This window comes from Mytilus edulis, chromosome 11 (genome assembly GCF_963676685.1).
Source record: "Mytilus edulis chromosome 11, xbMytEdul2.2, whole genome shotgun sequence".
Lineage (NCBI taxonomy): Eukaryota > Metazoa > Mollusca > Bivalvia > Mytilida > Mytilidae > Mytilus > Mytilus edulis.
Genome location: NC_092354.1, coordinates 14,792,739 through 14,806,203, shown reverse-complemented (window position 1 = coordinate 14,806,203; position 13,465 = coordinate 14,792,739). Strand labels below are relative to the sequence as shown.

Sequence of the window (13,465 nt, the reverse complement as noted above, 5' to 3'; positions counted from 1 at the left end):
CACAGACCAGAAAACATAATGCATAGATGCCAACCCCCTTTTGACACAATCAGTAACAAACTATCAAATTTTCCGTATTTTTGAAAAGTTTTCAGTAATCATTCATAAACGTGCATTTACCAATAAAAATTACTGACGAGTGGTTGCAAAGTGATGTACACTAAAATTTGTCATTTAACATGTTGTCTGTAGTATGTATTCCGTTCATTGATTGTTCAGATGTTCTCGACTCAAACATTTTTGTTTTGTCAAGGAGAAGTAGAGAAAGGGGGAAAGCTACTTAATAAAATGCAAGTTTGCCTCTTCGGAAGTCAGTTAGTTACCCAACAATAGGTTGATAACTCCCGAGAAACCGGAAGCATTACATTGGCGTTTCCTAAATACTGGACCAGGACGGAAAAGTAATGATAAAAATCCGCGTTTTACAAAATTGAACGTCGATGATTGGGAATCCGTAACTATTCGACTTTGACCGTAATAGCGTAGTTTTTATCGCAAAATCGGAAAAACTACGGAAAAATCGTAATGGTTGGCATCTATGCATAATGCCCCTCTACTATCGTAGGTGGGGCATAAAAATGGTTCCAAGTTCAAATAATAGCCTGTTAAAAGCTTCTTTAACCATCAGGAAGCTTATGGACAATCTGTACTTTAAGGGTCATTTTTTAATCTGTAGTTCACATTGACAATGGAAATCCACTATTAGTCACCAACGGTAACCTTTTCTGACAAACAGTACTAAACTCACTTAAATAATACTTACATAATCAACAGACTCCTTCCTTCAAGACTATATCATCTACTGCTATGTCACTTGTATAATCAGATCCTGTTTCAGCAATAATAAGAATCTGTAACAAAGAGAATGATTGACTGATTAGTGTTTAATGCCACTTTGAGCACTTTTTGCTATTTTGTGGTACTCTGCTAATTTTGGTGGAGGAATCTGAATTGAAGAGAGAATCAGTGACCTTTGGATCATAGCCAATTTAAGTTGGAGTTGAATGCACCTGCAAAGTGCATGGTTTGAACTCACAAATTCAGTTCTGACATGTAAGTGATAAAGTAGCTCAACTACTTGGACCACTTATACCAAGGCCACTACATCAAAGATGAGAATTAAAAAGATAAAAAGACAATTTAGATCAGTTATGTTTTTTCGAAAAGATAGTCTATGGGGCATCTATCAACAAAACAAAATCAGTACATCATCAGTACAGCAAGAAAAACAAGAATGTGTCCTCAGTACACGAATGCCCCACTCGCACTATCATTTTCCATGTTCAGTGGACCGTGAAATTGGGGTAAAAACTCTAATTTGGCATTAAAATTAGAAAGATCATATCATAGGGGACATGTGTACTAAGTTTGAAGTCGATTGGACTTGAACTTCATCAAAAACTACCTTGACCAAAAACTTTAACCTGAAGCGGGACAGACAGACGGACGAACGAACAGACAGACGGACGAACGAACGGACAGACGGACGGACCGACTCACAGACCAGAAAACATAATGCCCCTCTACTATCGTAGGTGGGGCATAAAAACTAAGGTACTGCTGTTCTTGATCTCAAAAATAAAGTAACAGTGAAACCTTCAACATGGAGCAAAAAATTGGCAAAACAATCAGATATTCACTACATAATATATTATTACAATTCCTAAACAATGGACAAAACGCAAAACAGTTATGTGATTTCATGGAATTTGACATAAATTTACTACTTTTATATCCAGATGAAATGCAACTTTTTATTTTGGCGAAACAAATCCTTTTACAATATATGATAAAAAGTGAATGTACTGCATTATCATTGATTATTACAAACAATCTAGGGGGTCACTAACTATATACTAATTGGTACGCTGGTATGCAAAATGTAGTAACATTTTCAAGCTTAATTATATTTATAATAATATATAACAGTTAGGAACAGTTGAATGTATAATATGGTTGTTTTAAAAAAAAATTAGGACCAAAGTTGTATGCATCTAATATGTATTAGCACTGGTTTTCCAAAATATATAGCACAATGGATCAAATATATTCCATCATAAATTCATCTAAGATAGCATTAACGTAGCATTAGGATAGAAAATATAGTACCAGGGTGCAACAGTGCCTTAAAGCCCTAGGGAAACACAGAATGATGATCAGTTCACAAAACATAGTTCTAGAATTATAGGGGATTTATAAAATCTATCCTAAACTTACAAAATCGTCCTTCTTAGCATTGATGTCAACTTTGGCTTTTTGCCAACCAACTCCCTGATCTCCTTGTGCCGTCCAAAGTTCATAAAAATAGTTTGCATCCTCACTGTGTATTTTTAAGTCGCCTCCAGACAAGTAATAGGCAAAGCTTAGGCAATATTCTGAAATTGTAATAGGCAAAGCTTAGACAATACTCTGAAATTGTAATAGGCAAATCTTAGATAATACTCTGAAATTGTAATAGGCAAAGCTTAAACAATACTCTGAAAGTGTAACGGGCAATGTTTATGTAATACTCTCAAAAAGTGATAGGCAGGATTAGACAATAATCTGAAATTGTAATAGACAAAGTTTAGGCAATACTCTGAAATTGTTATAGGCAAAGCTTAGCCAGTAATCTGAAGTTGTAATAGGGAAACGCTAATAGACAATAATCTGAAATTGTAATAGGCAAAGTTTAGGCAATACTTAAAAATTGTAATAGGCAAAGCTTAGACAATAATCTAAAATTGTTATAGGCAAAGTTTAGGCAATACTTAAAAATTGCTACATTTCTAAGTTTTCTTGTCATGTTGTGTGTTTCATGTTCATATCCATGGTGATGATGGTCAAGACTTTTCTTTTATTTAAACACAGTACAAATTGGATATAGGTTAAATCAAAATCTCCATCCAAATTACCACCTGGCCAATGTGGTGGTAAGCCATGGCCAGTGGACATAAGAAATAATCTTGGGCCAACACTATGCAGTAGATGTCCCTTTTAAAGTGTTAATTATTTCATTTCTAATTGGAAGTTGAATATGTATCATATGAATATTTTATCATTCTCATATTGATGTAATATATGTACTTGACTTGTAATTTGTCAAGATAAAACAATATATTAAATATCAAATCAATATCTTAAGCATGAGGAAAAATAGTCTGGATAACTGATTTGCTGACGGATGGGAAGACAGGAAAACCCTAAAGTCAATACCAACAAAGTCCTACCAATAACTTTGTTTGAAGGGACTAATAAAAACATACCCATAGTTGATGGAACTTTATATGTCATTTTAGCAGCGTCCTGTCCATTATTTCCATCCACATAGGCATAAAACTGTCCACGATATGCAGATGATGGTCCATAGTCTGATGGTGATTGATCCTAAAAGGTGTATAAAATGGAGTTCAGGATTTAGGCCAAAAATAACATTTTAATTGTTAGATCTTACCTGAATCTAAAAACATGAAAAAAGCAACCTGAAAAATTTGATGACATAATTTTTTTTACAAGATATTTTTCTGCTTAGGCAAAAATTAAAAGTATGTTTGTTTCCCCTCCCCCCACCCGGGTCAAAAATAAGCCCCCGGGTCAAAAAATTATTTTCCAAGAAATTATTTGTTTCCATTTTTGGAAAGTACTTGAAAGCAAAATTCCTACCTACCTACCCAACCTTTTAAGGCATGGGTAGGTAACATCAATCAAAGATATATCTCAACCATGATATTTACCTGTCTGATATATCTCAACCATGATATTTACCGGTCTGATATATCTCAATTTTTTGTAAGTGTGACTCGTGAAAGTCACATTTTTGTGCCGTGAAAACAGGAAATGAAGTCTAGCGGGACAAGGGAAATTACAAAAATATGAGAATTGCTTACGTACATAGTCATGATAGTGTAAGCCGGATATGGGAAACTGACAAAACAGTAAGCAGGATCCCAAACCCCCCAATCAGACCCCTCTCAACTATGATATTTACCTGTACAATATATCTCAATTATATGCTGTGGATTCAATATTTTTCATTTGAAACCAATTTTCATCGATTTCCTGGTTAACTGGTGACCACAAATTTAATGTCCGTCCAAGGAATGACAAATGTTGTATAGAACTAAGCAAAACCACAAAATCAAATATCAGTGAAAAGTTTTCCATATCCACAAAAATCAATTACTATGAAAAATTAATGAATCCACAGTAAACTTGTCAGATACATATCTCAAATGTGATATATTTACCTCTCCCACAAACCAGTTGCCATCTCCTTCAAAGAAACAACCGTCAGAAGGAGGCTCAAATGTACAAATCTTGCTTTTATCTAAAACAAAAAATTGGAAGTTAGTTGCATGTGACAGTATTGCCTTTATATACTAGAGGCTCTCAAGAGCCTGTATCGCTCACCTGATTCTACTTGGGTTTTTGAAATCATATGAAAAAATATAAAATTTGGCTAAAAGTGACAACACAACCTCATTGATAAGGAAAGGAACATGTTTAATTTCATTCAAAAGTCCCCCACTGGCGGCCATCTTGGATGGCGGATCTGCTACAAAGTAACAACACTTAGTCAGCACCTCATAAGGAACATTCATGCCATGTTTGGTTTTATTCCATTCAGTGGTTCTCTAAAAGAAGTCATTTGTATGCATTTCCCATAGGGTCCTATGTTAAACTAAGTCCCCTGCTGGCAGCCATCTTGGATGATGGATCTGCTACAAAGTAACAACAATTGGTCAGCACCTCATAAGGAACATTCATGCAATGTTTAGTTTTATTCCATTCAGTGGTTCTCTAAAAGAAGTCATTTGTATGCATTTCCAATAGGGTCCTATGTTAAACTAAGTCCCTGCTGGCGGCCATCTTGGATAATGGATCGGCTACAAAGTAACAACACTTGGTCAGCACCACATTAGGAACATTCATGCCATGTTTGATTTCATTCCATTCAGTTGTTCTCTAAAAGAAGTCATTTGTATGCATTTCCCATAGGGTCCTATGTTAAACTAAGTCCCCCGCTGGCGTCCATCTTGGATAATGGATCGGCTACAAAGTAACAACACTTGGTCAGCACCACATTAGGAACATTCATGCCATGTTTGATTTCATTCCATTCAGTGGTTCTCTAAAAGAAGTCATTTGTATGCATTTCCCATAGGGTCCTATGTTAAACTAAGTCCCCCGCTGGCGGCCATCTTGGATGATGGATTGGCTACAAAGTAACAACACTTGGTCAGCACTCCATAAGGAACATTCATGCTAAGTTTGGTTTCATTCCATTTAGTGGTTCTCTAGAAGAAGTCATTTGTATGCATTTCCCATAGGGTCCTATGTTAAACTAAGTCCCCCGCTGGCGGCCATCTTGGATGATTGATCGGCTACAAAGTAACAACACTTGGTCAGCACTCCATAAGGAACATTCATGCTATGTTTGGTTTCATTCCATTTTGTGGTTCTCTAGAAGAAGTCATTTGTATGCATTTCCCATAGGGTCCTATGTTAAACTAAGTCCCCCGCTGGCGGCCATCTTGGATGATGGATCGGCTACAAAGTAACAACACTTAGTCAGCACCTCATAAGGAACATTCATGCCATGTTTGGTTTTATTCCATTCAGTGGTTCTCTAAAAGAAGTCATTTGTATGCATTTCCCATAGGGTCCTATGTTAAACTAAGTCCCCTGCTGGCAGCCATCTTGGATGATGGATCTGCTACAAAGTAACAACAATTGGTCAGCACCTCATAAGGAACATTCATGCCATGTTTGGTTTCATTACATTCAGTGGTTCTCTAGAGGAAGTCATTTGTATGCATTTCCCATAGGGTCCTATGTTAAACTAAGTCCCCCGCTGGCGGCCATCTTGGATGATGGATCGGCAACAAAGTAACAACACTTGGTCAGCACCTCATAAGGAACATTCATGCAATGTTTGGTTTCATTCAATTCAGTGGTTCTCTAAAAGAAGTCATTTGTATGCATTTCCCATAGGGTCCTATGTTAAACTAAGTTCCCCGCTAGCAGCCATCTTGGATGATGGATCGGCAACAAAGTAACAACACTTGGTCAGTACCTCATAAGGAACATTCATGCCAAGTTTGGTTTTATTCCATTCAGTGGTTCTCTAGAAGAAGTCATTTGTATGCATTTCCCATAGGGTCCTATGTTAAACTAAGTCCCCCGCTGGCGGCCATCTTGGATGATGGATCGGCTACAAAGTAACAACACTTGGTCAGCACCTCATAAGGAACATTCATGCCATGTTTGGTTCCATTCCATTCAGTGGTTCTCTAGAAGTTCAAAATGTAAATTGTTAACGACGACGACGACGGACGACGGACGCCAAGTGGTGAGAAAAGCTCACTTGGCCCTTCGGGCCAGGTGAGCTAAAAATGAGAAAAAGAAGATTTCAACTTGCATAATAACATAAACAGTACAAAATTCTCTGCACCAGATGTGCATTTTGACAATCAATGTCTTTTAAATGATGCTGGAGGAGAAATTATTTGAAAATCCAAAGCTTATTAAAATTATAAAAGATGGGCAATACTTTTTCGAGGATTTGGTTTTGCCCTGTTTTTTAATCACAAAAGTCACAAAATTATCATTCTTACAAAAGCAAATTGTTTAGGAAGTAACTATTTTATTTCAAACGGGAAAGTTATGCTTTTTTTGTCCAAGTCAGAAATTTCTTTTCATGCAAAGCACAAACACTTTTTTTTTTAGTTTTTCTACACCTATCAATCATATTATTTTTGTTTCAAAATTAAACACTATAAGGTAGGAGAAAAAATCAGGTCTCAGAATATATTTTTTGGTTATCTGTTTGACCACAATATTTTGTTCGATCAAATTGGGGATCAGAATATTTTTTTTAGGAAAAAACCATAACCCCTCCTGAAGTAATATGGTTGCTCCCTTTCAGAAATATTTTTTTTGTCATTTGCTTGACCACAATTTTTTTCATGAAATTGGAAATCAGAATATGTTTAAGGAAAAAAAAAATACCCCCCCCCCCCCCCCCTTTTTGAAGTACTGTGGATTCATTTATTTTTGTGGGTTTCAATTTTTGTGGATAAAGGAAAACTCACATGTTCGTGGATATTTCTTTTCCCTGGTTTTGCTGAAACCTGCACACAGGACTATAGAAAATTTGTTATTTGTCGAACATTTAATTTCGTGGTTCGTAAATCCATATAAATTGGTATCCAACAAATGATAATGAATCCACAGTATATGTTTTTTTCTCTTACAGAAATTCTCAGTTTTTCATCTTACCTTCTACAATAGGTTTGATGGTAGCTGTGGCACTGATGCTGAATCCCTTCCCTGCATCTTACCTTCTACAACAGGTTTGGTGGCAGCTGTGGCAATGATGCTGAATCCCTTCCCTGCATCTTTATCTTCTGCAAATTTAGCATCAAGCCTCACCATCATCAAGTTAGATTCACCATATGGTGTTGTAGTCCAGGTCTTGCCTTTGATCTCACCACAAATCTTTACACCAAGTTGACCAATCAGATTGTACCTTACTTCCATCCAATGGTAGCATCTGTTAAGACTGTTGTATGGCAGATCAAGATCATCTGCTGTTAACTTCACTAACATATCAGCTGGAGCCTAAATAATAAATAAAACAAGAATGTGTCCAAAGTACACGGATGCCCCAACTGCACTCTCCTTTTCTATTTTCAAGGACCATGAATTTGAGTTAAAAGGGACTTTAAGTCTAACTTGGCATTTAAATTAGAAAGATCATAATCATAGGAGCCAGATATTTCGTCTAGAACACAGGGTTTAATTATATTATGATGTTGAAACAAACACATTGTTTTTCAACAGAGTTCAGGATTTGACATTATTTTTTTCAGTTTTATCCTTAGTTTATATCAATGTTGGACTGGTTGTAAGTGTTTTATATGATTACAGAATTAAAGAATGTTGCTCAATATTATTTGTCAGCGTCTTGATTTATATATTGACTATTTTATTGTTATATTTTTCTTTAGGACTGATCATGACAGTACTACGTCACCTAGTGTTCTATGACTTATGATTTCTGTTTGTTCCATTTTGACATCCTTGTACATTTTATCTTTGTTGGGTTGATGACAGCTTCATATCCTTTTTTTCAGATATTGTATGAAATTCCCTAAAAGTACCTTAATCAACCAGGTACACTTTGTTCCAGCAGGATAAGGTGATGGCCAGTTAGGTGTTTTTATCTCCGTGACCTCCGACTCTGATACATAGACAATGCCTCCACATGCTGAAATATTAAATTAAAATATGTAAATGAGACAACTCTCAACCAGAGATCAAATGACAGATATTAACAATTGTACATCTATTAAGATAACTATACAACCTTTAAAAATGACAATTTTTGGATGAATATATGCTTCTTATCAAAGAGGGTTTATTACCTCTATGTATTAAAACCACTTCTTAATACACAAATGGATACCTTTATAATTTTATTGGACTTTGTTGCCCTCTAGGTGTCATTTATAACTTTAACTTTGTCATTGGTTTGCTATCTAGGTGATAAAATTGAGAATGGAAATGGGGAATGTGCCAAAGAGACAACAACCTGACCATAGAGCGATGTTTACCACAAGTTGTGATTCCAAATCGAACTATAAATAGAACTCTTTTTAATATAGTTCCATATCAATATACTATTCCAACATTCTTTTAAATGGTCTGTCACCAATATCGAAAAAGTTCAATACTACAAAAATTAAAATAAAAATAATTAACAGTACATTTTTTTCTTTTATAAGAAAATATGGTATGCTTTCATGGTAAGTGCATCTGATGAAAATGATTTGTGTGCATTTCAAAAGAGTTAATCTGATTTTTTTTGTCTCCCCTTACTGGATAATGGTATTTATAATGGAATTGTCTCCATTTCCATGGTGTATCTTGTTTTTGCAATAGTATCACCTTACTAGATGATGTATCTATTTTTTTGCAGTCATCTTACTAGATGATGTATTTATTTTTTGGGAATTGTCTCCCTTTACCCCATGAATATTATTTTTGAAATCATCTCTCCTTACTTGATGATGTATTTGTTTGGGAACTGTCTCCCTTTACCCCATGTATCTATTATTTTTTAAATCATCTCCCCTTACTAGCTGATACATTTGTTTGAGAATTGTCTCCCTTTACCTGATGTATCTATATTGTCTGGCAATATTCTCCCCTTACTGGGTGATGTATTTGTTTGGGAATAATGTTTCCCTTTATCTGATGTGTCTATTGATTGGCAATTGTCTTCCATACATACCTAATGGTGTACCTATTGTTTGACAGTTATCTCCCCTTACCTGATGATGTTTCTACAGTTTGGCAGAGATCTCCCTTTAAACTAGGTGGACAGAAACATTTACAGTTGTGGTCAACAAATCCTCCATTTTCACATTTTGGTCTTGATGATCCTTTACAATGAGCTGGAAATGTACAACAATATAATCATAATGATTAATTCAATTATAAGTTCTCATTCTGGAGACTTGATCGACAAAAAATCTTGTGATCCAGAGTTAATTGTGACATTTTTAAAGAGCCCCCAGATAATAAAACCAAGATAAAAGAATACTTTGACAATAATTTGCAGTATCTTGATGTATATTAATAATATTGCACATTAATTCACTGATAATTTTTAAAATTTATATAAAAATAAATAGGTTTTTAATTCCTTGCCATTTCAAGAACAGCTTTTTTTGGCATTTATTTTTGTGAAATGGCAAGGGGGGGTGTGTGTTTAAAACGTATCGATATTATATATTGTGTTTGTTAAAAATGAAATGTACCGGTATTATTAAATTTTGTTGCTTTTGACATATTTACTCATATACATATTGAATTTTCTTTTGAACTAAATGACTGAAGAGACATTGAAAATTAAAATGAAATTTAAGAAATCTTTCAGAGTTGTCTCCCATAGACTTAGGACTATAAAGTAATGTAATTTCTCCAGGTCACAATGGATAATCAAAATAACTATATTATGTTTTATAATTATGTTACTTTGTTTGAATGTGTATTCATGTTTTTTGTTTAAATGTTCTTTATAATCATACTTTTCATTTACTCACTCAAAGTGCTTTATTTTGTAATTCATTTGATTGTAACAGCTAAAATTTTGGGTGTCTTGATTAGTTGATAAAATTATCTCATCTTGCACATGCACATTGATTGGTTAATAAAATTATCTCGTATTATACCTGCACATTGATTGGTTAATAAAATGATCTCATCTTATACCTGCACATTGATTGGTTAATAAAATTATCTCATCTTATACCTGCACATCGATGGGTTAAAAAAATTATCTCATCTTATACCTGCACATTGATGGGTTAATAAAATTATCTCATCTTATACCTGCACATTGATGGGTTAATAAAATTATCTCATCTTATACCTGCACATTGATGGGTTAATAAAATTATCTCATCTTATACCTGCACATTGATTGGTTTATAAAATTATCTCATCTTATACCTGCACATTGATTGGTTAATAAAATTATCTCCTCTTATACCTGCACATTAATTGGTTAATAAAATTATCTCATCTTATACCTGCACATTGATTGGTTAATAAAATTATCTAGTCTTAATTATACCTGCACATTGATTGATTAATAGAATTATCTCATCTTATACCTGCATGCACATTGATTGGTTAATAAAATTATCTTATCTTATACCTGCACATTGATTGGTTAATAAAATTATCTAGTCTTTATTATACCTGCACATTAATTGATTAATAAAATTACCTCATCTTATACATGCACATTGATTGGTTAATAAAATGATCTCATCTTATACCTGCACATTGATTGGTTAATAAAATTATCTAGTCTCAATTATACCTGCACATTAATTGATTAATAAAATTATCTCATCTTATACATGCACATTGATTAGTTAATAAAATTATATTATCATATACCTGCACATTGATTGGTTAATAAAATTTTTATCTTATACCTGCACATTGATATGCATCAGTGATATCAGCCACATCATAGAAATCCAGGCCAGCATTAAGGTCAGCTAGAAATTCAAGATGTTTCTCAACAAGCCCCATAGTTTTGGATGCTGTACCTCTAATTGTTTTCCCAGCAGTCTAAAAAATATAACAAGACTTTAACTGGAACTCTTTGCTCAGCTGAAATAATCAACTACCCTCCCTGCATTTATGTTTGAGCATTTGTCACAGGAGGTTAGTATGCTAGTGATGGAAATACAGGGAATCAAAGAAGTTGATAATTGACAGACAGACAGACAGACCGTTACTCAATTAACCTGCACATGATTTTGAGGTTTCTTAACTTTATTCTACCTGTGGATTTCACTTTTTGGCTGTCTACACATACATTTTTTTTAACTACTAGTCTGAAAACCAATATTCTGACAATTTTCTTATTGGTCGACTGAGTGTAAGTGAAAACATATAAGACACAGATCGAAAATGGTCTACATTTTTGTATATTTTCTCAAAAATTGGTGTTTTCTTTGGAAAACTGAATTTTCCGAACAGCTTTTGATTTTGACATTTGATAAGGGACTTTCCATTTTGAATTTTCCTTAAGGAGCAGTATTTTTGTGATTTTACTTTTCAGTAGTGTAGTAGTACTTACATACAGGTTATATTGCATAATGGATTCAGCATCATAAGGCCTAGTATCTGAGGTACGTTCTTTAGAAAATTGGTCATGCCAACCAGCTTCGATATTTTCGTTAAAAATTTTGATGTATTTATCTCTATCCGACCTGCTCTGTTCATGTTCCATCCCAATAGCATGCATGATTTCATGTAGAACTATGGAATGCTGGGTAAAAAAAAAGATTTCATGAAGAAATATGCAATGCTGGGTAAAAAAATTATGATTTCATGTAGAACTATGGAATGCTGGGTAAATTTTTGTTTAAGATTCATGAATTTTATTGCAATTAATTAAATCAAAAGAACTGTGCATGATCACATTTATACCTCCATCCCCCACCCCTGCCATCTCTATAGCATGCAAGATATTTCATGTTGAACTATGGTATGCAGCATAAATATTTTGTTAAGATTCATGTATTTTATTGCTATTTAAATCAAAAGAACCGTTGGTGAGTATGCTCACATCTCCTCCCCCCCCCCCCCCCCAATCCCCCATCCCCTTCTATAGCATGCAAGATTTCATGTAGAACCATGGAACATTCACCTGATGGCGTTACTTTTTACTGTTTACTTTGAGAAGCGATTATTTTTGGTTATGATTTTAGACGGCAATATTGCATCTATGACCTTGACCTTTGATTCTTGACCTTAGATCTAGCGACAAAATAATGATATCCAATATCATGTAAAAACCACAAATTCATATAATCCACCAAAATTGGTATCCACAAAAAATGAAAGTTTTCCACGGTGTCGTCTGCTCTTAACCAAGGTATTTAAACTTTTGTCTATTCTATTGTCCCATCGAATATACACAATTTATCGTCCTTGGTGTTGATCAGAAATCAGCTTTTAATTTTTGAATCAGTGTTTATGTCTAACACTTAAAAAAAGTAATATTGATATTGAATTAATACAACACCACATGCAGTTTTTTAGGTACTGTAAAATTCACAAAGAATGATAATAACTCCAATTTTAAAGATGACTTTGTAAACAATGACACCATTTATATTTTTAGAACAATTATTAGATTCCTGCACTATTAATATAAGTTGTTTTATTTTCTTGGTAAGTGTAACATCATTTTGTGCCTTCGATATGTGAGTATATTATATTACATTGATAAATTTCAGGAAATTTTAATGGATAGGATGTATAGCATGTTAGGCCAACTAAAATTAATTAGTAGATTTTCATCCAAATTTTTGAAAAAAATGGGGCGGGTGGGAGGATTTTATTTTTTAATTTTTATTTCCAAATTTGAAACAGGAAGTTTGGAAGGAAACACAATTTTTAACGGTTACCGGAAACGGAGATGAACAAATCCGGAAATCGAAAATTTTCCAAAATAACAAAAATCGGGGCGAGACGATTTCAGAGGGGCGGGCGGGGATGAAAATCTACCAATTAATTTTAATTGGCCTTATGATCAATGCACTATATTTTGTGTATCAAAAAGGTATTGATAATAATCCTTGGAGGAATTATATATGAAGTCAGTACCATATGTTTTTGACTGCATTTCATGCAATCTTTAACTAAATATAACATCATTAGATAGTCCATCTTCCAAAAACTGCCCTAGTTAGCAATAATAGATGTTTTTGCCAAGGGAAAGAACTCTACATAGGATAAACTGTATCCCTGCCAATCTTTACCTAAAAACTGCAATAAAAGTTAAACTTACTTGCACACAGCCTGGATTTTCTAAAGTAATGTCTTGTTTACCATCTGTTATTCTCCCCACATAGGATGTACATCCATCGCTAGAAAAAATTGTACAATT

The 13,465-nt window shown here is 34.1% G+C and overlaps 1 protein-coding gene across 4 annotated transcripts in view; it reads right to left on the bottom strand.

Moving 5' to 3' along the window:
- LOC139495209 (protein SpAN-like) overlaps positions 1–13,465 on the bottom strand; it is a 38,723-nt gene that overhangs the window by 1,158 nt on the left and 24,100 nt on the right. For 2 of the 4 annotated variants that reach the window (XM_071283424.1, XM_071283423.1), the window contains exons 9-18: positions 13,367–13,445; positions 11,648–11,839; positions 10,995–11,133; positions 9,318–9,440; positions 8,145–8,251; positions 7,323–7,602; positions 4,227–4,306; positions 3,246–3,366; positions 2,218–2,375; positions 764–851 (exon numbers count right to left, since the gene is read on the bottom strand). In XM_071283424.1, coding sequence (XP_071139525.1) covers positions 768–851; positions 2,218–2,375; positions 3,246–3,366; positions 4,227–4,306; positions 7,323–7,602; positions 8,145–8,251; positions 9,318–9,440; positions 10,995–11,133; positions 11,648–11,839; positions 13,367–13,445 — 1,363 coding nt within the window. In that variant the 3' untranslated portion in view covers positions 764–767. The other 2 variants (XM_071283425.1, XR_011657289.1) reach the window with 2 other exon arrangements.